This window comes from Pelobates fuscus, chromosome 12 (assembly GCF_036172605.1).
Source record: "Pelobates fuscus isolate aPelFus1 chromosome 12, aPelFus1.pri, whole genome shotgun sequence".
NCBI classification, from domain to species: Eukaryota; Metazoa; Chordata; class Amphibia; order Anura; family Pelobatidae; genus Pelobates; species Pelobates fuscus.
This window is the reverse complement of record NC_086328.1, coordinates 40,763,797-40,788,095: the sequence shown is the minus strand read 5'-3', so window position 1 is coordinate 40,788,095 and position 24,299 is coordinate 40,763,797. Positions and strand designations below refer to the sequence as shown.

The following is a 24,299-nucleotide window of genomic DNA, read 5'->3' as shown; positions in this document are numbered from 1 at the left end:
GGGGGGGGAAGAACTCTATGGGACGGGGGGGGGAAGAACTCTATGGGACGGGGGGGGAAGAACTCTATGGGACGGGGGGAGAACTCTATGGGACGGGGGGGGGAAGAACTCTATGGGACGGGGGGGAAGAACTCTATGGGACGGGGGGGAGAACTCTATGGGACGGGGGGGGGGAGAACTCTATGGGACGGGGGGGAAGAACACTATGGGACGGGGGGAGAACTCTATGGGACGGGGGGGAAGAACACTATGGGACGGGGGGAGAACTCTATGGGACGGGGGGGAGAACTCTATGGGACGGGGGGGAAGAACACTATGGGACGGGGGGGAAGAACACTATGGGACGGGGGGGGGAAGAACACTATGGGACGGGGGGGGGAAGAACACTATGGGACGGGGGGGGAAGAACACTATGGGACGGGGGGGAAGAACACTATGGGACGGGGGGGGGAAGAACACTATGGGACGGGGGGGGGAAGAACACTATGGGACGGGGGGGAAGAACACTATGGGACGGGGGGGGAAGAACACTATGGGACGGGGGGGGGAAGAACACTATGGGACGGGGGGGGGAAGAACACTATGGGACGGGGGGGAAAGAACACTATGGGACGGGGGGGAAAGAACACTATGGGACGAGAAAGCATTTACTAAAAAGGAACCCCATAAAAATTCATTTTTTGATTTTTGTAAATTAATGAAAATCATCCCTGTTTGTCTCATACACTTACTTCTTGGTTGACCATTTCACAATGTTCCAATCAAATACTACTCTTAGAGAAGCACTGAGGACTAAAGTCGCATGAATGGATATTCCCAGGTGACCATTCCAGTTCTTCTCACAAACCAGCTTTGGAAACACTTAACCCTAAACACTTAAAATTATATCAGAACCGAGAGGAAGAAGATGTGGTGCAGAAGAATTTGGAAGAAATAGAAAGAAGTTGAAAGCATTTAAAGATGGAGCGTTGTGGAAAATGTAAAATGATCTACTTATCCACGGGACTAAAGTGGTAACCCAATCAATCCACTTTTCCCTAATGAAAAGCTATTTGTCCTGACACACAACATAATTTATTTAGAACTACTGGGGCCCCTACCTAAAACATCTCCCCTACTCTCCTTACTCAGTGTGCCCGCAGTGTTTCTTTGTGCGATTTGCACTGGCCATGTTTAAACACAGCCAGCGTACACAGCACATACATATTAATGTGTGGGGTCTTTCTTGACTGTGCAATGTGGGGGTTGAGCCAGTAGTTTGCCCTGGTTCGCAGTTCTCATTAGTGAGTGCAGGCCTCTTAGGTGGCAATTCCTGCGCTTTGCACCAGATGAAGCTGCAAACCGAATGCTCCCTGGTTTGTCTGTAGTTGGGCTAATAGGGAAAAAAACCTTGTTGTACTCCTTGATCAAGTTCAGAGCGTGGCATGTCTGTGATATTATGTAGGCTAAAAAGAGACATGAATCCATAAAGGTCAGCCTTTCTGTCGGAGAACTGGATCACTGAAAACGATACTACTGGAAATAGTATAGCGGCACAATTGGGTTGTCCAATAATATATTCTATAGGTTACTGTTTTATAAAATACCATGCCCTATGCGTTATTTATTATTTTTACTGGTTGACCATCTACACGTTTATTTTGCTGTAAAATGTTCTTTATTGACAAAGTATTAAGTTATCTAGAATTTTAAGCAAAAATGCATTTAGAGGCAGGGAAGCTGTATAACCTGAAGCTGGAAGCACTATATTTGTTGTTTTTTCCTACCATGCCAGTGGCATAACTGTAGAGTCTGGAGACAAGTTAAAACTTTTTTTTTTTTTTTTAAAGAAAACCTACAGACCTGAAAATATTAGGGTTTTTTTCCATTTTTTTTTTTTTTACTATACATTCCCTGCTATAACCTTGACCAGGGCTCAAACATTTCCACTCCCCACTAGTGATTGGCAAGTAGAAATTCGCCACTGGAGGATAGAACATTGGCTTGCAGTGCTTAGTACATTTTAAGGCCTGGCTAGTTGCATTTGACAACAAATTTTAAGCCCTGACCTTGACCTCTGTCCACACCACTTTTCCTAAAAACAAAATGGTTAAGCTTATATTTTTTTAACTTGCCTTGTCAAATCAAACGCTCCGTATGAGAAGCATTGATAGAATGTCAGTCTGACTTGCTTATATGCGTGGCATCACTTCTTGTGACTTCAAAGAAGATCTCCACTAATGATGTGTTTAGCCATGCAATGTAAACATTGACATTTTTACGGCAATGTTTTCAACTACAGGACCGAGAGGACGGGGCCTTTGACACAAAGGTGTCTTTATGCCTATAGTGGTCCTTTAATAACTTTATAACTGTGTGCATAATAGCTGTGTGAAATAGCACAATGCATGAATTAAATGCTACTACTTCTAATAAGGCACCATGCCATTTTTATAATGACAGATGCACTTTAATGTGAAGTCATGATTAAGCACAATGTGGAGGAGGGTGGAAAGTTAAATGGTACCTTACATAAGCACAGTTAGCAAAATGTTAAGGAGATCTTTTATGTATGTTCAATAAATGAATCTCCAACTATATGAGAGGTTGGTTTATTTTACAAATGATTTTCTAAGAACATATTGGGAATGTGTTGATAATGTCACTGTGCTCTGGACGAGCTATGCTTATTACTATAGAATATTTATTGTTCTTGGAAAAGGCTGGCCTTTTCGGTGTGTGGGCTGTTAACTAAGAGACATGCATGCGCCTAATGACTCTGCTCCCTGGAGGAAACAGATCAATGCAGAGAGCCTTTGCCAGGTTCTGAACTTCTTGAAAAAGCTGGGTGTCAATCATGGTTTCGCTTCCCTGGCTTTTCTAATACTCTGAGACATCTTACTAAGTTGAACATGTCTGATGTTTTAATCCACTTGGGTTTTGTTATTTTTTTACTTGGAACTGGAGAATCTTCCTATTTGGTATTTTGACCTAAAATTCTAAATTCTATTGCAAATCTCCACAAGTTCTTGTGTAGCGAATAAGACAGTCTCCATGATTATTATCATCATTAATTTTTTTTTATTTTTGTATTTAATGTAATTAAAGTTTGTAATACAGTTGCAAGAGAATACATCTTAAATTAAGACATGAATATCATTTGGCAAATTTTTCAGACTTTAAAACAGCTTTGTCACGATCTGGGGTCTTTGCATAATTTGCAAAGTCCACCCGATGGTGACATTGCTGCTGAGGCCAAGCTGCGAGAAAGGTGAGTTATACGCATGCACTTCCTGCTGATCATATTTACTCCTGGCAATTCAGCAGCCAGGAGCCCACGTCATTGTTGTACTCTTGCGAATATACCAGAGTACAACAGTTAGGGTCTTTGGAGGGGACTACGGGATGCTCCATAAACCATGCCTTTTTCACTCATCCCGCTTGGCTATTAGTCAGCTCTGCTTGTTATGCTTGATCAGTACTGTAACGGATCACTTGGCACCCCGACTGGGTACCTCTGTTGAAGGATGCTCCTAGCGCTTCCTGAGGACTCCAAGCACTGCAGCAGACACCACAACCACCGAACCCGAGAAGCATACAAATGCTCTCAAGCATATGAATGCTGTAAACAGCTGAACAGGAAAAGCATACAATCAGCTTACACTCCTGGCAATCATCATACAATCCAATTCCCCCAATAACGAGACGACACTTTATTTTGAGGTCAAGCAGAACTGGCTGTACTGGAACATACAGCATCCTTTTATTCACAATCCACAAACATAGTACGGCCCACAGGGTTTTGAAATACAACCAATCAATCCGTACAATACACACAGACACTCCCACACAAAATCCTCCCCTCTGCCTGTGATATGATTACTGGACACAATGGGTAATATAATTATCACAGGCAGAGAAATACAGTTTTATGAAACATATCACAGGGACCCCAAAACATGGAATAACCCCATATCCTCGGAACCAGGGGATCTGGGTGAACCACATATCCAAAATTCACCCAGATCCGTTAAGTAGTGTGGAAGATACAGTTTAATGCAGGTTCCGCAGAACATATACAGGCTATATGAAAAATAATTACTGTATAATGTGTCCCCTGTTGTATAGTTTAAAACTACTGCACAATGTCTTTGTACACCAAATACCGGCGAGATGGCACCGTGTAGAAAAGTCCAAACCGTGTCTGTGAGTTAAAATGGCCGCCATCCATTGTTCTCACCATGTGCTTCATCCATTGTTCTCACCATGTGCCTCTGATACATGCAATGGTGGCCAACCAGTAACTCCACAGTATGTCCCCAGATGGTTCTTAAAGTGCCAGCAGCAGCATAATAAAATACAATATGCCCAAATCAGTTCCTAGAAGGGCAATACATCCCAGGGCCATAGTCGCAGTGGCGAGGTTGGTTCTGCCACAAGTATAATCCCTGCTTGTGGATGCTGGAGTGGGAGTTCTACTGTAGTGTCCCCTCAGAGTATGAAGAAAAACATATTAAGAAAGAGATGCTCTGTGGTGAAGTACGTTACCAGCTAGTTTTGTAATATTCAAAGAAGTTATCTCACTCACATGTAGACGAGCACCAAAAATGGCTCTCTTGCTCACTCTGGGATTTTAGATGTAATCAGCAAGCATATGTCAAGCAAGAATAGCATAGAGACCTAGTGTACACTATTATCGTAAGTATAAGATATGAAAAATAGAATCCAATTTATAAAAAGAGCGGAGTTCCAAGATAAAGGAATGAAATAAAGTTTTATTGAAGATTAAAAAAAAAAAATTACAATAAAATAGTAATGCGTTTTGCCCACCATAGGAGGCTTTATCAAATTGCTGTTAGGGCAGCATCTATACCTCAAAATCACTCCCTTAATATGAATTAATCTTGGTGCTTAGACTGTCCATTAAAACTGGAATAAAGAGTTGGTTGATTTTCTAATCAGGATGCTAGGGAAGAAATGTATGTAGTAGTTGTTAGGGAGAGTAATAAGGCAGTGGCTCACTGCTATTTTTTTTATTATTTTTGTAAAATTACTTGTTTTTAGGTATTTGGTAAATAAACAGTATTTGTTGTGCATGGAATATCTCTGACATGCCCTGTATTAACAGCACTTTTTCTTCTTAAATCACAGCCTCCCTCCTCCAAAAAGCTCGATGGTTCACGGACGTACCACAAACTGTCAAATCCTAAGGTGAGGTCGACTTCTGAGAAACGACCCAAAAAAAAAGCTGACTCCGAAAGCAAACAGGAGAAGGCAAACCGCATCATCTCAGAAGCTATTGCCAAGGCCAAAGAGAGGGGTGAGAGGAATATCCCCCGAGTAATGAGTCCAGAGAACTTCCCTAGTGTCTCCTCTACTGAGGGAAGGGAGGAGAAACGTGGCCGGAAAGCAAAGTCAAAACCGAAGGAGAAGGAAAGCAAGCGAACCAAAGCAAGCATTTCATCCAAACTGAAGGAGAAGAAGAAGATTGGGTAGGATGCTTATTTGCTTTTAATTTAATAGAACATATTTGAAAAGTTTTTTTTTTTTTTTTTTTTTTTTTAAATAAGGCCTCAATTTAGGTTGTGTTTTTATTTATTATTTATTTTATTTTTTGGATAAGCTTTTCAAATGGTTGAGCATTCTTTGATATATTGATACCATTTTTTTTATTATTTGTTTATTTTTATATTTTGAAAAATTATTTGACTGTTTTTCTAAAAATATTAACTCATTTGAAAATTGTTTCCAAAAATATTAAATTGATGCATAAGTGTGTGAATTTCATCACCGTTCAAAAAGTGGTGTGTGTATGGAAGGAAATCTATACCTGAAAGGCTTCAAGAACACATAATTAACATGCATTATTAAAAATTCTTAATTATATATTGATTATTATCAAATGTATGTTATCTGCAACATTATTTTACATAATGGATCAAATATAAAACAAAAAGTACTAAAAGGGTTTTTCATTTTCAAATCTTAAAGGGACACTATAGTCACCAAAACAAGTACAGCTCGATGTAGTTCTGGTGTTTACTGCATGTGCCTCTAGGCTTTTTAATGTAAGCATTAAGCATTGCTGCATAGGGACACCTCCAGTGGCAGTCACTCAGACAGCCACTAGAGGGGCTTCCTGGTTCAGTGCTGTACAATGTGCAGCACCGATGTTCAGCATCTCCATAGAGGAGCTGTATGTTCCTTATAGATGAGGAGATGCTGATTGTTGCAGCTTGGCATTTTTTCCTAAGGCAAAGCATTGGATTGGCTGAGGGGGGGGGGGGGGGGGTCTAAATGTTGCATTTAAATCTATAGTGTCAGGAATACGTTTGTATATCTGACCATATATTGTATTCGAGTTTAAAGCTACCTTTGCACCCATTGGTTTGTAAATGAATATTTTGTCCCCAATACCAAACACATGACAATTTCATCTCAATTAAGTTGTTTTGGGGCCTGGAGTCTTTGGACACTTTCTTACCAGCATACTTAGCAGCATCTGGGGGCTCCAGGATAACAACTTCATTGCGATGAACAAAAATCGAAAAAAAAACCAAAAAACTACCCATTGACGTTGCTAATTAAACGTTAAGCTTCTGAACACCTTATCAGAGGCCCATCTCCCGCCAGTGATGACTTTGGTCCTGGTTGCTTTCATCCAGTCTGATGCTTCTTCTAGTGTAACTTTGCGGGCTTACTGCACATTTGTGACAATAACCCTGATCTGATGGTCCATTTCCTCTCTGTTTGAAGCAGTCCTTGAGATCTAACATGTTTGGGTAGCAGGTCCATTTTACTGAATCCCTGTCACTACGAAGCCTCCCAGTTTGTCAAAGCCAGTGGTCTTTGTGATTTAACCCCTTAAGGACCAAACTTCTGGAATAAAAGGGAATCATGACAGGTCACACATGTCATGTGTCCTTAAGGGGTTAAAGGTACTATGCTGGTTTCATGATCTATTTATTGTACACTTCCAAGTACTCCATTACAGCAACATAGATATTGTAATGTTATATAAAAGAGAAATCAGTCTATTCCCTGTGTCAGCATCCTATTTACCAAGTTAATGCAATGTGAAATTGACTGCTCGATTTCAGCTTGTTAGTGCCTTGATAATGAGATTATTTTGGAATGATGTTTCAAATTATCATCATCTAATGGGATGTGCTGACATCCATGTGTCTGCCCTAGTATGAGTGCTGCTCTGAAAAGTATAGGGTACACATTTTGTTTTTATTTATTTGTCTTGTATATTTGGTTTTCTTAACTCTGTAAGTGCCAAAGTTGTGCCCAGCACATTGCAAAGCTAACTTTCAGTCCAGGAAAGCCACTTAAAGTGGATCAGTCCAACCACTTTTACTTTGTAATTTACATTGTATGCATGGCCTGGCACAGCACGAGCTAAACATGTAAATCGGATGACACCCAATAGGGATGTGTGCACAGGTGCCGGCACTATGGAAGGAATCCCCAAACTCGGCCAACATTAATCTTCGGTTGAGACTCTGCATGTGCATGCCCAGAGCATCAAGAAACAATGTTGTTGCCGTGGATATGAAAGCGCTTCCCAAAGCATCATTATCACTTCATGATTCTCTGGGACAGCTTGTGTGTACTCTGGAATCTGCTGAGCAATGCTGTGCATTGCACTACTTACCCCAGGTAGCTCTGAAAAGCATTTATTGGCGAATGGCACTTCCACTTTGAAACTTAAATTAATTTAGGATCACAGTTACTTTATTAAAAGTGCCCCAGTGGAAAAGCAGAACATGACACCCTTTTATTTTATTATTTCAGTGCTAGTAGTGTAACAAATAATAATTTGCTTTTAGGGATGCAGGAGTATCTTATACATCTAGAAAAATGATTTTCAGAATCTGAATTAATTTAGCCTAAAAAGACAAATGGATAAAAGGTATATATCTGGCAGACAGGCACAGAAGTGGTCCCTCCCCCACACATTCTTAATGAATTACTGATTTATGTTGGTCCCCAATATAGAAAATGTTATATGCTTAACTAAGGAGGCGCAGAGAGGTGGTGTTGGGTTTTAATGAAAAATTTGTAACATGCCAGGAGGAGGTCCAATATTTGTGGTGTGATATACATTTGTTGTATAATCAGTCGTGCATTAAAACAACTCTCATTTGCTGACAGCTGTCACCTGTGCCCCATCCTTACTTTGTCGGATTTTCATTCAGTGTATTTATAATAAATATATTTATTGTTTGGGTTGTCTTTTAAAGTTTGTAATGGTACATATGTGTGCTCTGTTCCTCATTTTTATTTAATTTTATTTTTTTGTATCATATCTTATGTGGAAAAATTATAGGCATGGAGAAAGCTTCCAACTTAAAGGAACAGTCCAAACACTATAACCACAAGAAGTGTTGTCTCCTTATCTGGGGTCTACCAGGTACTAATCCCTACCTCCACTATATAGGAGACCACTTTGGAGTTTCCATTAGCTCTCATGAGCAATGCAATCAGCTTGGCCCTCCACCGCTGGTGTGATAGAGGTTATGACCTTACAGGGTTACACTGTTGTATAAACACTTATAACCAAGTCGCGTGTGTAGGAATGCTTACAAGTAGCTAAGCATGTAGTGCTAAGCAATAGCTTGCTAACTGGTTAATAATGGCTGCAGCTTGGGAGTAACCCTTGAATGTCCTCTGTACGTATGAACTGCATCATTTGTGATATATAAGCTTTAAGTTACAACGAAGTGCTCCGCTTTTTAGACACGAGTCTGGCTGAGACTGGCCGGCCATCAAATAAATCGTATTACCTGTGTCCGGAGTGAGTTAGTATTGCATGCAGCTAAAGTACCCGCAACACTGGAATTGGCTCAGAATGCTTCTATCTCTCCGTAGGCTGTAGCAGAGGCAGGTAGTGACTTGGCGGATCCCAGGTAAGCAGTTAAATCACTCTAAAGTGCTTTGATTACTTACACTGGGGCCACTGCTTGCACCTTAACCACTGCACCACACTTTGATTAAAAAAAAGATTACCTCAGCATATTGTTTTCAGTATTACTTCTTGCAAAGTGTAAGCATTGCACAAGCAAGCCGTTTACAGCACAGTAAATCTTGCAAATCAAGGCAAAAAACAAACTATAAAACACTCTAAAAGCGACACTTCAAACTACAGTTTTAATGCATCTATGGCCAATATAATGCGTTAGCAAATGATTTCCAGACTCATTGCCGAAACAGATCGATAGCCTTACGGGCTGATTGCCGATAACTGGTGCCGATATTCTGTACATTTAAAGTTTGGGAAAAAGCAACACAATTTCTGCACAAATCTTGCATTGACCACAATCACGCTCCTATTACTCTCAGGCAGCCGGTATGTGCTGGGGTCACTGATATCCCAGCATGAACAGTGCTGTTACTGATAGGAATGTGATTGCTGGCACCAAACACTCTCTTATCACTCTCTGGCAACCAGCACAGTACATTACAGTAGATTATTCAGGGTCTCCTCTCCCTGAATTAAGCTGAGCTCCGCATGCGGGGCTCACAGAAAGAGGTGATGTGAGGTTGCGACCTAGCGCATAATTGGCTGGTGGCTGGAGTTTTCGGATGCAAAACACGGCGTGCGGTGACTGGTAGAGGTGAGTAAGTTATCGGTAAATTACAATACCGATCATGGGGAAATATGCCAAACATCAACTCTAGTGATCGGCAGAACCCTTTTTTCGGTCGATCCCTAATTTTCAGTAAAGGCACTGTTGTATTCATAACACCTGCCCTATACACTGCAGATCTGAAAAAAATGTTTCCACAGCACTCCCAGAATGCCATGCAAGTGGATATGCAAAATAGTACAAACAACATTGTCTATTTTTAGATTTCCAGACCACATTTTGTAGGTTCCTTAGCAACAAGCTGCTACAGAATGCATATCATTGCGTGTCCCGTGTACACGTTAGGCTCTAAATGGACCAATGCACACTTAGCAGCAGTAACCGTACAAGGTGTCATTGCTCCTTTCCTTTGTTCCTTTGTTTTGTCAAAACATCATTATGCATATTAATAAAGTAATTTTACTGTTCATAGTGGGGAGCACATTTTATTCATCAAACATTTATAATAGAGAATGATTGATTGAAATTGTTTGTATTAATTATATATTAAGATGCATTTATAACATTTATTTATTTATTTTATTTTTTTTAAAAGACCTGTTCCAGTAACATTTTCTTGCTTTGAAGTTGGATATTATCAGGCTGGGAAATGTAAGCTTAATGACGTGAGCCCCCTCCCTCCGGTGCCTCACTGTATGAGCACTGACATCAGAGCAGGCCTCAGGGACGCAGCATCATGTGATGTCATGACTCTGATAATATTCCCCACCTCAGTGTCTGACATACAGTCTGCACAAGCAGCTTGCTCGTCTCTTCTCCATCACAGAAAATAATTGAATGCATTGGGTGTCTGGGTACAGCTACCAGAGCTAGAATCACACGATTATCATCACAAGAGCAATATAATTAAATTGGAAAATCTTCTAGATTCTAGATGTAATGGAAACGAATACGTTAAATCAAGGATGCTTGTATGCCAGATGTAATTTGAAAACGGTTTCCCTAGTGAGTTTTTATCAGATGACGTCATTACTTATATAGAGTCTGGACTCTGGAATATATGTGTGCGTGTATATGTGTATGTATATACGTGTTCGTATTATTTAGAAAGCGCCAACAAGTTCTGTAGCGCTGTACAATGGGTGGACTAAGAGACACGTATTTGTAACCAGACGAGTTGGACACACAGGAACAGAGGGATTGAGGCCCCTGCTCAATGAGCTTACATGCTAGAGGCAGTGGGGTATAGTGACACAAAAGGTGTTCATTGACGGCTTAGTATTTTGATTTGATGACCGTTTCAGGAGAGGAATCAGGGTGCGGGGAGATAAAGCTGTTCACAGTTTAATTGAAATGCTTTCCTAAAGACGTAAGTTTTCAAAAAAAAATTTGAAGTAGTGGTGATTGGGTGAGAGTCTAACAGAGAGGGGAAGAGCATTCCATAGGAACAGTGCAGTCCTAGAGAAGTCTTCATATATGGATTTAATGCTTTATTTATAGATCTATTTTTATTTTGTTTTTCCCATGGATATTAAAGTCCTTTGAGCAAGCCCTAAATAATCCTCCCGGGTTCCGTAAAATATTAGTTCTTTGCCATGCAAAGGATTCCTTAAAACAGTAATAATTTTAAAATGTAATGTTGTTTTTCTCCCCTCTTTCAAGCCATTATACAATTGTTTACTAAACTGACTTCATGTTTACAGTTTAATTTTTAAAGAACCAGTGTGGGCATCACAACAAATTAATTGAAATTGAGGTCCCGGGCACGATTTAACTCAAAAGTCTGTGTTCCAGCTCCGGATCTCTCTGTCCCACTTTCCTTTGATTTGCTGAAAAGCTTTAACACTGAAGATTATCGCTGCTGTAGACAGGGGCAACTTTGATTGGCTAAAATAGATGAGCTGAAACTCTCGGCTCCATTGACAAAATGGCTTGAGAAATGTACGTGTACCTTTACTAGTTTAATTTTAATTAAACTGTTATAGGGACACTGTAGGCACTGTAACCAGTTCACTAAGAGATGGAGAAGTTATAGTGTTTGGAGTCACCTAGTGTTGTCCTTTCGTACTCCAGCTTGGGCTCTGTTCCCCTGTGCAGCTTGAGCTAATGAGGAAGCATTAACCGGAGCAGCAGTAAGTGACTGTGATAGGCTGAAAGCAGCGTTCAGCCCATCACATCGTTCATTGCGGATATGACTTGGTATTGCTAGAAGGAAGTGTGTAAAATATGCACTAACCATATCTCCAGTGGGGCCAGGGCTGTGGGAAACCAGGAACTCTTATTTAGTGTTATACTGCTTGAAAATGGTTTAACACTGAGGGGACGGACTCCAAGTACTATAACCTATTCAGAGAGATGAAATTATTATAGTGCCTACAGTGTTCCTTTAACAGCCAAGTATGCGTGCTCTTCATGCTGTCTCTTAGAATGATATGAGAGTGAAATCATATGGGCGTTGTACAAAACAGCTCTCTTAGATAGCTACGGAAGCAATTCTGGAGAGGAACGAAGTCTTGTGCGGTCATAGCAACATTACTTTCCCTTTAACATTATATAGGAACAGGCGCATAAATCTGGAGCCTTTTTAGCAAACCCTGCAAGTTTAATGAATAGGATAAAGGGAGCCAGGGACAGAGAGCTCGCTGCTCCACAACCCATGCAAGTGGTTACAGTGCTTGACGTGTCCCGTAGTGACTTGCATTGACATGTAAGACATTCATGTTGCATTTTGGAAAGCAAGGCATCGGACCAAAACATTGCATATTATAATGAGCATATCAAAATGTCTGACAAGATTTGACATGTCTGCCATATTCCCAATGTTTTTATATCCCTTGTATACACAGTAGATTAAAATAGGTGGTCAAATCCAAACTCCAGTACTCATTTGTGCTGCAGCTCTACAAATTTGCGTTGTAATGTGAACATGCAGGTGATTGGATGCTGAAAATTAACCTTACCACCTATAGACACCATACATACAAACTGTAAACAACTTTATTTACAAATAGAATAAACATTTTAATGCAGTTACCCTTCTTTGTGTTAGTACAAAAGACTGCAGGACACTCTTAGTTTTTCTGTGGTACCGTATATACTCGAGTATAAGCCGACCCGAATATAAGCAGAAGCCCCTAATTTTACCCCAAAACACTGGGAAAACGTATTGACTCGAGTATAAGACTAGGGTGGGAAATGCAGCAGCTACTGGTAAATTTCTAAATAAAATTAGATCCTAAAAAAATTATATTAATTGAATATTTATTTACAGTGTGTGTATATAATGAATGCAGTGTGTGTGTGTGTGTGTGTGTGTGTGTGATGCAGAGCCTTGGTGGGGGGTGGGCATTTTTATTATTATTTTAATTTTTTTTTGTTAAATTATTTTTTCTTTTATTATTATTTATACATATTTTTTTTTTCGTCCCCCCCTCCCTGCTTGTTAGCTGGCCAGGGAGGGGGGGCTATCACTCCCTGGTGGTCCAGTGGCATTGGCAGTTCAGTGGAGGGGGGCTGTCAGAGAGCTGTTACTTACCTCTCCTGCAGCTCCTGTCCGCTCCCTTCTCCTCCGCGCCGGTCCGGTCAACTCCCTCTGCAAGTCCCAGTGTAAGTCTCACGGCCGCGCTATGACCCTGCGGCTCTCGCGAGACTTACACTGGGAGCTGACAGGGGAGCTGACCGGACCGGCGCGGAGGAGAAGGGAGCTGACAGGAGCTGACAGGGGAGGTAAGTAAACGCTTCCTGCCAGCCCCCTCCTACACAGCCCCTTGTCTGTATTATGGCAATGTAAGTTGCCATAATGCAGACATTGACTCGAGTATAAGTCGCGTTGGGGTTTTTCAGCACAAAAAATGTGCCGAAAAACTCAACTTATACTCGAGTATATACGGTAAATGCCTTTTTACAATTCCTGTCACTTTAAAATCTCATTGCACAATATAGAACAGTACCAGGGTTTGGAACTAGTCTAAAACATTATTGCTACTTTAATCCTTCCAATAAAGCCATAAAAAAACGACAAACATATTGCTTTGGAACGGCATTATATATACACCTAATCTCTGGCTATTCAAACAGAATCTTGAAGTCATTAGTAACATTACAGTCGGATATTTAGTAGAATCCTTTTTAAATATTTCTGCCAAATGCCAGATGTTTCCTTTCCATTAACATTGCCAGATTCCGGTTTCAACTACATCTCTGTAATTTTTGTTTATAAATAACCATAGGATTGATATACAAGACCAAAGGAAATCTCCTTTTTTACCTGTGATTTTGAAGACCACCAACTGTGCATCTGCAATGTATAACGTAATATAAGATCAAAAACTATACCGGCTACACTCTATAGCTAGGTACTAAAAAAGGGTTTACTAGTAGTGATACCTGCGTGTTTTGCGGTTCTAGAACAGGATGCCTGAAATGTAACATTCATGTAACATCCAGCATTTGTAGGACAGCGAAATAAAGTGATATTGAGAGATAAATAAGATGATAAAGGTCCAAAAAATTAGTTCAAGAATAAATTACAATTTTTAATCTAAACATGGTCTTTATGGGAGTATCTCAAGGATCCAAATTAAGACCATTTTTCTCCACCTGTGTGTCTTGAGTAGATTTTGCTTTGAGACCCTCTCCCCCTGTCTTTTTCATATTTTTTTTTAATCAGTAGTTTACGGTGGGCAGTTGACTTTAAATAAGGCATTTAATAAAAATAAAAAAAAACATTAATCATGTAAGTAAGGGTAGGACAGATAAGTGGTGGGTAACACATAATATAAGGGAAGGAGTGAGAGGCTGACATAAATAGGCCAGGACTATAATGTTGCCCATTAACGTTTCCATTAATAGTAATTCTGGCAGAACGGAAAAAAAGACAAACATTAGGTTAATGAAGCTTTTTTGGGGTGTGTAGATCATGCCCCAGCAGTCTCACTGCTCAATTCTGTCATTTAAGAGTTAAATCACTTTGTCTATGCAGAACTAGCTACTCCTCCCATGGCTGTGACTCACACAGCCAACATAAAAAAAATGGTTTTATTTTCAATTCGATGTGACGGCACAGTATGTTTACTATAGACGTTTAAAGCATTGGGAGGCTATTGCGAATCTGCAGCAAAAATGCATCTTTATGGGAAGTGTTGAGCGTCTCCATACAGTGTGGAGATGCTGGACACAGTGCAGCACTGAAATAGGAAGCACCTCTAGTGGCCATCTGAGTGACTGCACCTAGAAGTGTTACTAGGCAGTATTGTAAACGCTGCCTTTTCTCTGCAGGGGCAGGCTATAGACACCAGAACCACTTCCTTAGGGGTACCCAAAATGTAGATCCCCAGATGTTTTAAAACTGCAGCTTCCATGATGCTTTGTCATTCTAAAGGCATACGGCTCTACAACACCTTGAGATCTACCTTTTGGGCACCCCTGAACTACATTAAGCTGTAGTGGTTCTGTGACTATAGTGTCCCTTTAATATTACATCATTTCCTAGAGCAAATGGGAATAAACTACTAGCAGGTTATGGTTATTGGCGATAAGCCGTTTCTTTTTAAATAATGGGCAGTTATCTCCCTTTAAATAAGGGTAAAAATGTGATAGAAGAAAAAAAAAAATAACTGTATAAAGGTCCCATATACTAGGTTTCAGAATCTCCTTTAGAATAAAACCCCCTCTCGTAACCAAAATTGTGACTTCCGACCCCTTCATAGGAAGGAGATTCCAGCTTCACAGACAGTGAAGGCCTCTCTGGGAGAACAGGGGCGAGCGGCTTCGTTTTCAAGAACCAACCTGCCTCTTCTTTTCCAAAGACAAGCTGCTAGAAGATTGATAATAACGTCAAGGAGGGGAGGTGGAATAGAACAGTTTAGGTGCCTGCAGTGTCACAACGCTGCTTTGATGTAAACTAATTGCCTTGACTACACAATAAAGGTCGCTCCTCTGCTTTGATTTGAAAAAAGCAGGAGCTGCAGAGCTATTTGTATTCGGATGCAATCCTCTGATGCCATGCCTAGCTGTTAATTATCAGATCTGCAGTATGTGCGGCGTATATTTAAGTACAGCTTTCTCTCCGTGATTTTCTTGGGTTCTCCATAGGAGAAACCTATGATTATCCTCTTAGTCTTTTCCAGTATTTTCACAGAGCAAGAGGCTACTTGGTTATCGTTGCATTAACCTCTCCATTTCCAGTGTGACCCGCACAGCGGGGCTTTGTTTGCGAGGACTGAGATCTGAGAAGAAACCTTTGTGATCGCTAATAAGGTCTCAGCCTGCTTGTCAATCGTCAAGCATATGTAACCTACTCGAATGATTATAAAACCAAGTTGTTGGTTTTTTTTTGGGGGGGGGGGCGGTTTCTACACTTGTGGTGTTTATTTTTATCGTTTCTACACCTTAAAACATACAAAGACAAAAGTGCAGCTTACAGTTGTTTGGAGATTGTGATTTGGACCTGTAAGCCATGCTAGATTATTATTATTATTATTATTATTATTATTTTATTTATATAGTGCCAGCAAATTCAAAAGCGCTGTATAATGGGTGGACTAACAGACACATAATTGTAACTAGACCGGATGGACACACAGGAACAGAGGGGTTGAGGGCCCTGCTCAATACACTACCATTCACAATTTAATGAGACAACACACATTGCGGATGACCCATATATTCTTGCATTATACGGGTATAAATCCAGTTAATCAAGGCCACTTTAGTAAAAATGCACATGGAAAACATCAATTGGGAAAAAAAACAAAAACCTAAAAAATATTACATAGCGTATCCCAAGTCCTTAATACAATTTTTTAATATATAAATATCCAGAAAGTCCATTGATCTCAACCCCTCATTTTCTGTGCGTCAAACTTGCACTACGGAATTTGTTGGCGATGTGTAAATATAATAATTAATAATTCCAATCGAACATATCTGGAGAAACGTGAAGGCAGCTGTCCACAGATGGTCGACATCCAACCTAACAGAGCTTGAGAGGATCTGCAGAAAGAAAACAGGAGAAAATACACAAACCCCAGCGTTAAGTTCTTCTTCGATCAGTATGTTTTATCTTTCTCTGAAACCCTACCAGATTTGAGTTAAAACAAATGCCAATGTTTAACGTCATACTTTGGAGTCTGATGATACACATTTGTGAATGTTCATCCCTTTTCTGGTATTACCAGAGACCTGTGAGTCTTTTCATATTTCTTCCTTTGTTTAACCTACATGGTGGGTCCAGTTGTACAAAGTTTGTCACAAGCTTCAACTAAGTACCGAGTTAAAGTTGTGAATTAATTATTTCAGATTTTTTTTTTTCTGTTTTTAATATATTTGGAATATAAAGTAAAAAAAAAAATCTGTGTTTTGTTATTATGGGTTATTGTGTATAGATTGATTTGGAAGATTACAATATATATATGTATATGTAGAAGGCTATAACATAAAAAAAATCTGAATCAAAAAAGGAGTTTGAATACCTTCTGAATGCAGTGTTTCCATGCTTTGATACTATTCTATATAATGTTTGATTGGCTTGAAAATGCTTGCCTAGTCATCTACTAAATGTATAGCATATGATATATTATTTTCTGTTTGTATATGATTTGTGTTTCCTTGGTCTTAAAATATAACTGCCGGCTCTATATCTGTCTGTCTGGCTTCTAAATTCTGCAAACCTTTGTCTCGAAGTACTCCAAGATCTGAATTTGAACTCATCTGTTGCGAATTCATAAAATTATTGCTCAGCTGGCACGCTGCTGTTGGATCAAAGATCCTTTTTATTTCTTGTGTTTTATACCCTAAGGTTATACTCCGTTCCTAATCACTAATCAATGCACCCTGTGTGAGTTACTCCGTGTTTCTGGATACCCAGATTTTCGCTCAGGACAGATTGTAGTGAAATTGCTTGCGCTGTACTGACAGAATAGGCTGATTTTACGGTGTGATTATCCTCACAATCAATACATTTCAAGCAGAACTGTCCGTTTTCTGTAAGTGACAAATACTTGACTCCTTACCCCTGTAAATGCTGTTAAAGTGTTTGCTAGGAGGAATAGTACAGCAGAGTTAAGTGTAAAAAAAAACCTTACCTCCACTTTTCCTTTGTATATATGGTGACATCACCCCATGGTTTTCTATAAAACGGGTGAACGGGTTCTGTTTAAAAATGGTTGTTTGGTATATAAGGCAGTCCATGGTATGGGACCAGACTATCTGAAGGATAAATTCACACGCTATACTCCCAGTCGATCCTTGAGATCGGCTGATTTAGCCTTATTGAAGATTCCAAATTTTAAAAAGAAAAAGTGTGGAGGGAGAACGAGTGATGTTCAGGGAGCGCAATTTTGGAACTCCCTGCCTCTGACATTAAGACTTGAGAATGATCTACTGAAGTTTCGCCGGAGCTTAAAAACAGTTTTATTTGCTCAGGCGTATGGGATGACATGAAACTTTTAACCTGGTTCAAATGCATGTGATTATAATGCTGTTGTTTGCTGGATATTGTTTTGTCTGTTTTATTGCTGGTATGCGCATCAAAACCCTATGGGTAATAAGACTGCGTTTCTTAAGAATTTTTAATAAATAAATAATAAATATATAACTGCATCTACAGAGAAATGCATTATGAGCACACGCATGCTCTAAATGTTCTTCTATAGTGCCATGTACTTTCCATGGCTGTCCCAATGCAGCTCAATGAGAAATATTGGCAAAGCAGGTGCTCTAAGCAATTGTCTGCCTCTTGAGTTTTGCTCCACTGAGCTAAATAAACAAGGAAGTAACACTACACATAAGGAACTTCTGGTGTTTCAAGTGTACTTTAAAAATAAAGAGGTATTTTTTATCTGATTCAAACAACTCTCAATGTTTTTATTGCGGTATGTTACCAAACAGGAGTGACACAGTGGTTAAAGTCCCACACCAAGCTTCATTACATCTACGTCTTTGTATTCGTGGATGTGTAGTCACACATTTTATTTTTTTTTTTTGTCAGATTGTTTTCAGTTGAAGGAGACTACCTTGAGTTAAGGGAGCAGAAAAGAACTGTGGCCTTTGTGGCTGAATGGTCCTATACCTCAGTCCCATTAACCACTCACAAAGCATATTGTGGTGTTTATTACTGAATGGATGGGCTTTGGCCACAAACGATTCCTCTGGTTTTGTCAAACTGATTGAAAATGGCTTGGCCGAGAGAAGAAAGGGAGAGGACGCACACACAGAGCGTTGGCACCATAACCACTATAATAATCTCTAGTGGTAATTGTACATGGACAATGTATTGATGCGGTCGATAATTTGTGATGGGATGCTTTAGAGTGTTTAATTTCAGGTGTCCACTCGTTAAAACTATCTACGTAAGTTACATACATTATTGCAAGATCTTATCTATGAAGAATCTGGGTATGTAGTTATATACAGAGCTGTGGATGTGATGTAATAGCAGCTGCCTGCATCTGTGTGTCTGGAATCTAAATGGAAGGCTTGTTTGTATCTGCATGGCAGAGATCTAAATAGAAGAGCAGTCTTTTTCTAATGGCAGGGGTCTAAATAGAAGGCAGTTCATTTATACCAGTATGTATTTATTTTACCAAATTTTTTAACTACTTGCATTGGAGGGTGGCACTATAACACCACAAGCACTGCAGAACACTGTACTGGTTATGGCGATTGCAATGTTCCTTTAATTTGATCTTGCACACCTCACCAATACACATCTGTTAAATGTATGGTTAAGTAAGCCTACTATTAAAAATCCTACTGTCATGGGGTACTGTCATGGGGTTTACTCTATCTCTTACACACTGTATACTATTGGCTCACCATCCTTTGCTTTAAAGTATAATATAACCAATACATAGAGTAACAGGAGTTAAACTTTGTTTTATAACTTTCATTTAAATGGAGGAGATGGATTGTTCATTATCCTACCCCTGTGTGAAAACCTGATGTGGTGGACTTGTGTTTTTAACAATCAGTAATGGGTCATAGAGCAAGTAGCAACCACTAGCTCGTGTTGCAGGCGCTGACATTGATATTTTTAGAGGTTTAAATACTGTCAATCCTCCCTAAGATCAACCTACTGTATTTGTGTGCTGTAGCCATGGAAGTGGAGCATCTCTAGAGTTCTGTATAAACAATTAAACCAATCTGGTGCCAGCAGTAATATTTCTAAGAATCACTATTTCCTGAAGATTGATTACCCATCATAATCCCACGCATCTGCATTTTTCATTATAAATATCTTATTTTAAACCATCCATAATTGACAAATCACTGTTTCACTGTAACTTAAAGAGATGCTCCAAACATCATAACCACCACAGCAGTCAGCCAAAAGTGCCAGACCCTTGAGAGTTAACAGAACTTCCTGCTTTGAAACTTTCAACTCTCCTGTGTTGGTGGTGGTGGTGAGCAGCACTGACTGACCCCAGGTAACAACTTAAAGGAACACTATAGTCACCTAAATTACTTTAGCTAAATAAAGCAGTTTTAGTGTATAGATCATTCCCCTGCAATTTCACAGCTTAATTCACTGTCATTTAGGAGTTAAATCACTTTGTTTCTGTTTATGCAGCCCTAGCCACACCTCCCCTGGCTATGATTGACAGAGCCTGCATGAAAAAAAAACTGGTTTCACTTTCAAACAGATGTAATTAACCTTAAATAATTGTATCTCAATCTCTAAATTGAACTTTAATCACATACAGGAGGCTCTTGCATGGTCTAGCAAGCTATTAACATAGCAGGGGATAAGAAAATCTTAATTAAACAGAACTTGCAATAAAGAAAGCCTAAATAGGGCTCTCTTTACAGGAAGTGTTTAGGAAGGCTGTGCAAGTCACATGCAAGGAGGTGTGACTAGGGTTCATAAACAAAGGGATTTAACTCCTAAATGGCAGAGGATAGAGCAGTGAGGCTGCAGGGGCATGTTCTATACACCAAAACTGTTTCATTAAGCTAAAGTTGTTCAGGTGACTATAGTGTCCCTTTAAACCGTTCAAAACTGGTTAGACACATTACAATTTATTTATTTTTTTTGCGTTACATCCAAGTGTGAATTTTCCACTAACTTGTAAGTTTTATTTGGTTTCATGCAAAAAAAAATTTTGCAAGTTGTTGAGACCATCAGAACAAACCAGGTGTGAAAATATCTCATTACTCACAGCCACTTTATCACCTAAAATATACCATATTTCCATCTGACCTGACAAACTCTTGTTTCCTTCTTCACAGTAAACTCATTATTACACTGGGTCGAAAGCAAAAGAGGAAAATTGAATCGTCAGATGACATCACTGATACAGAAGGTGCCACACGTGGATTAAAGGATGATCCTCAGGTATGTTCCAGTGCCATATATTTACATAAAGTAAACTTTGAGAATAATTTTATTTGTAGAGCGTAGCTGAAAGTATAGAGCATGGGGGTATAATTTAGAGGTGGGTGTTTTTTAAGTGGAAGAATGCATTTAGGATGAGACAATGTGAGCCATTTTATTAACCCTTATCTCACAGTAACAGTTTGTCAGTTTTTTAATACGTTAAATAAACACTGCATTTTCTGAAGAGGAGTTCTGCAGGAGTATGCATAAAACTACCTTCCGCTAGCTGACTTCCACATCATTGTCAATAATGCTCTGTTTGTCCCTGACCCTAACATTTGCCATGTTGGGAATCATGTTCATATATCCTGTCCTGCTCTGTTTTATTGGGATTATTATGCTAATTTGTGAGCCGTGTGTAGAATCTACCCATATATACGCAATAAACTATTATCTCAGGGCGGTTTGGGAAATTAGCAGCAAATGCTTGTACTTCTCTTCTGCTTAAAGTTCAAAGACAAAATCTTCCCTCTCATTGTCTTAACGGTAGCTGTTGTTTTTACGTTTTAACAAGAGAAATTAAGCAAACTATTTCATTACCAGCTGGGCCTGCAGTAAAAAAAAAATTTAGAAATCCCTGAGCAGTGAATTGACACTGCAACAAATGTTGGTGTAACTACTTGCAAAAATCAGAAAATTCTTCCATTTTGACCTATATTTTGCATTTTGAATGTCAGTTCACTGTTCAAAGAACCACAGCAAAGAACAATCTTTGATTAAAAAAAAAAAAAAAAGACCGTATTGTAACAAAACACAAAAAAAACTGGATTGTTTTAGATTCTTCTTATGTTCACATCTATCTTGGTGTATACTATTTATTTAACAAATACATTGTAACATTATCCTTTTTTCTGCCATATAGTGTGTATTTTGTTTAAAGAAATATTTATGCTAGTCAAAGCAGCAAATAGATAAGACATCCTTCTAACTGGGAATCACGGTCTTTTTTTTTTTTTTTCTTATCGGCCAGCAATTTGGCAGATGATCATGGGAAGTACAGTTTTTTTAGCGGCCAGTGTTTGACGACCTACCCCTCTCAGCATCTGCTAGCTCATAATATTTTGGTGTTTATTCCCCCCTCTCATCCCCCCCCCCCCCCCTCCCCCTACGTCAGCGAGCTTCCTAGCATCATTTTTTACATGCATCCGGGTTCTAGGAGGCTGATCCCGATTGTCACTCATTGGCTAAGAATGTCAGCAGAGCGCTGTCAGAAAAAGAATGACCCTCTTTAATACAATATGCACAGAATTGACATCAGCCAGCCTGGAACTCTCATTCCTTAATATCTTATTAGACAATAATAATAGTAAAGGCCATTGTTCCATTGATAAAGGGAAAGGAGTCCTGAAACGTTTGTGTTTAGGCATGTTCTTCCAAAAAAATGTAGGTTTCACCAGTGGGTCTTATTAAGTAAGCTGCACATTGTATTTAATATCTTATTATGTATAGTGTTTTTACACCGCACATGCATACTTCAAGCACCATGGCCACTTTGAATCGCTGAAGCAGTCATGGTGCTAGGAAAAACCATACAACCTAGTAAATACCAGCAACAGTCTTTGCATAACAAACTCTTCTTTATTGGTCTTATTTGAAAGTGGAATGGGTCACCAAATTAATGCCTGCAAGGCTTCATAGAGCTATCAAAATTAAACAGGTAGGTATTTGATGACGGCAAATTGTAAAATTAATGGGTTAATAAACCATCTCTAGGGAGTGTCACATAGCAAATCTGGTAAGTTAGAATAATATCTGATTGTATGTAGTATTGTAGTCATCCTGCTTTCAAGATAACTTCAAGGTACCATAAATCTGCAGTGACAGAGTTCCAGCTTCAGAATCCCCCACCCCCTATTTGGCGTCATGTGTCAATTTCTTCTACAGAAGCGAAGGTCGAATCGCCAGGTAAAAAGGAAAAAATATGCAGAGGAGGGAGAATGGAAGCAACCGGAGGATGAACCAAAGGCCAACGTTAAACCTAAGAAGAGTGCGGCACCACTGCCAGCAGAGCAGCCTCTACAATTATTTGTGGTTAGTACATGTTTTTGAAATCCCTCCTTGGACATTTGTAACCTGTGAACTGTGACCTGTTTATAGAGACTGAAGTTCTATAACATACTGTGAATGTTAACACGAGGGCACACTTTACCTCTCGATATGTGTTTCATGAATGTAGCTTTTCACTTGGGTTCACTTGACAGTTTTTCACATTTTTTTCATTTTAAATTTGCTATTTTTATTGACAAGTAGTTTTACATTATATACAACAACCTTTTACGTGATTTTTCAAGACAATATATGAACATGGCAACATACTAAACAGTTGTTAACATGTCATGGTGAGAATGGGAAGGTGGATGGGGGAATTTTCTCCAGCTTCTCAGAGCAAGCCTCCTGTGAGTCTAGCATTCGTCTAACTGTGGAAAAGTTGCAATCCATTTGCACTATATACCTCGCTGACTTCACCTCTTCTCAATGTACTTATTTATAATATTATGTACAATATTCAAAGAGAGGGAGATTTAAATAATAAATGAGACCATTACAAAAACATACAGGAACAATAGGTTGAATAGGACCCTGCTCGAACGAGCTTACAGTCTAGAGCAGGGGTAGGCAACCTTCGGCTTTACAGATGTTGTGGACTACATCTCCCTTGATGCTTTGCCAGCAATATGGCTGTAAAAGCATTATGGGAGATGTAGTCCAAAACATCTGTAGAGCCGAAGGTTGCCTACCCCTGGTCTAGAGGATAGAGTAGAGTGCTGCCCTTTATGAGAGAACAAGGGACAGGTATGTGAGGTAGAGCTTTTTCTGGGAGGCCGTAAGCTTTCCTGAAGAGATGGGTTTTAACCCCTTAAGGACACATGACATGTGTGACATGTCATGATTCCCTTTTATTCCAGAAGTTTGGTCCTTAAGGGGTTAAGGCACTTTTTAAACCATTGAAGACTAGGGGAGAGTCTGATGGTGGTAGGCAGGCTATTCCAAAGGAAAGGAGTCCTACAAGCATGAGTTGGCCGTACTGGTGTGAGTAGAGTACAAAAAAAGGTCATGGGTAGAGTGGAGAGACCAAGAAGTGGTATAACTATGGATCAGTGAAGAGATATGAGGGGCTAGAATTGATAATACTAGGAGTTGTGGCATGCCATACATCACTGGGACAGCTGCACATGCAGTCACCCAGTCTTTTTCTGAATGCCATCTTGGAACGAGCTTCAAGTAAGTGTTTTAAGCTATTCATTTGCAAGCAATTTCTCCTGCATAGTGTATAAAGGAAATCTGTACCGATCTGAAAGTGCACTTATCAGCCACATGCTTTGATAATGACCGGTTCACTTTAAGGT

General features: G+C 39.6%; 1 protein-coding gene across 5 annotated transcripts in view; it reads left to right on the top strand.

The window, feature by feature from the left end:
- Positions 1 to 24,299, top strand: part of CHD9 (chromodomain helicase DNA binding protein 9) — a 174,104-nt gene that overhangs the window by 90,027 nt on the left and 59,778 nt on the right. For all 5 annotated transcript variants that reach the window (XM_063437577.1, XM_063437575.1, XM_063437576.1 and 2 more), the window contains 3 exons: positions 5,131 to 5,471; positions 20,805 to 20,910; positions 22,837 to 22,983. In XM_063437577.1, the coding sequence (XP_063293647.1) occupies positions 5,131 to 5,471; positions 20,805 to 20,910; positions 22,837 to 22,983 (594 nt within the window). The remainder of the gene's footprint in view (positions 1 to 5,130; positions 5,472 to 20,804; positions 20,911 to 22,836; positions 22,984 to 24,299) is intronic.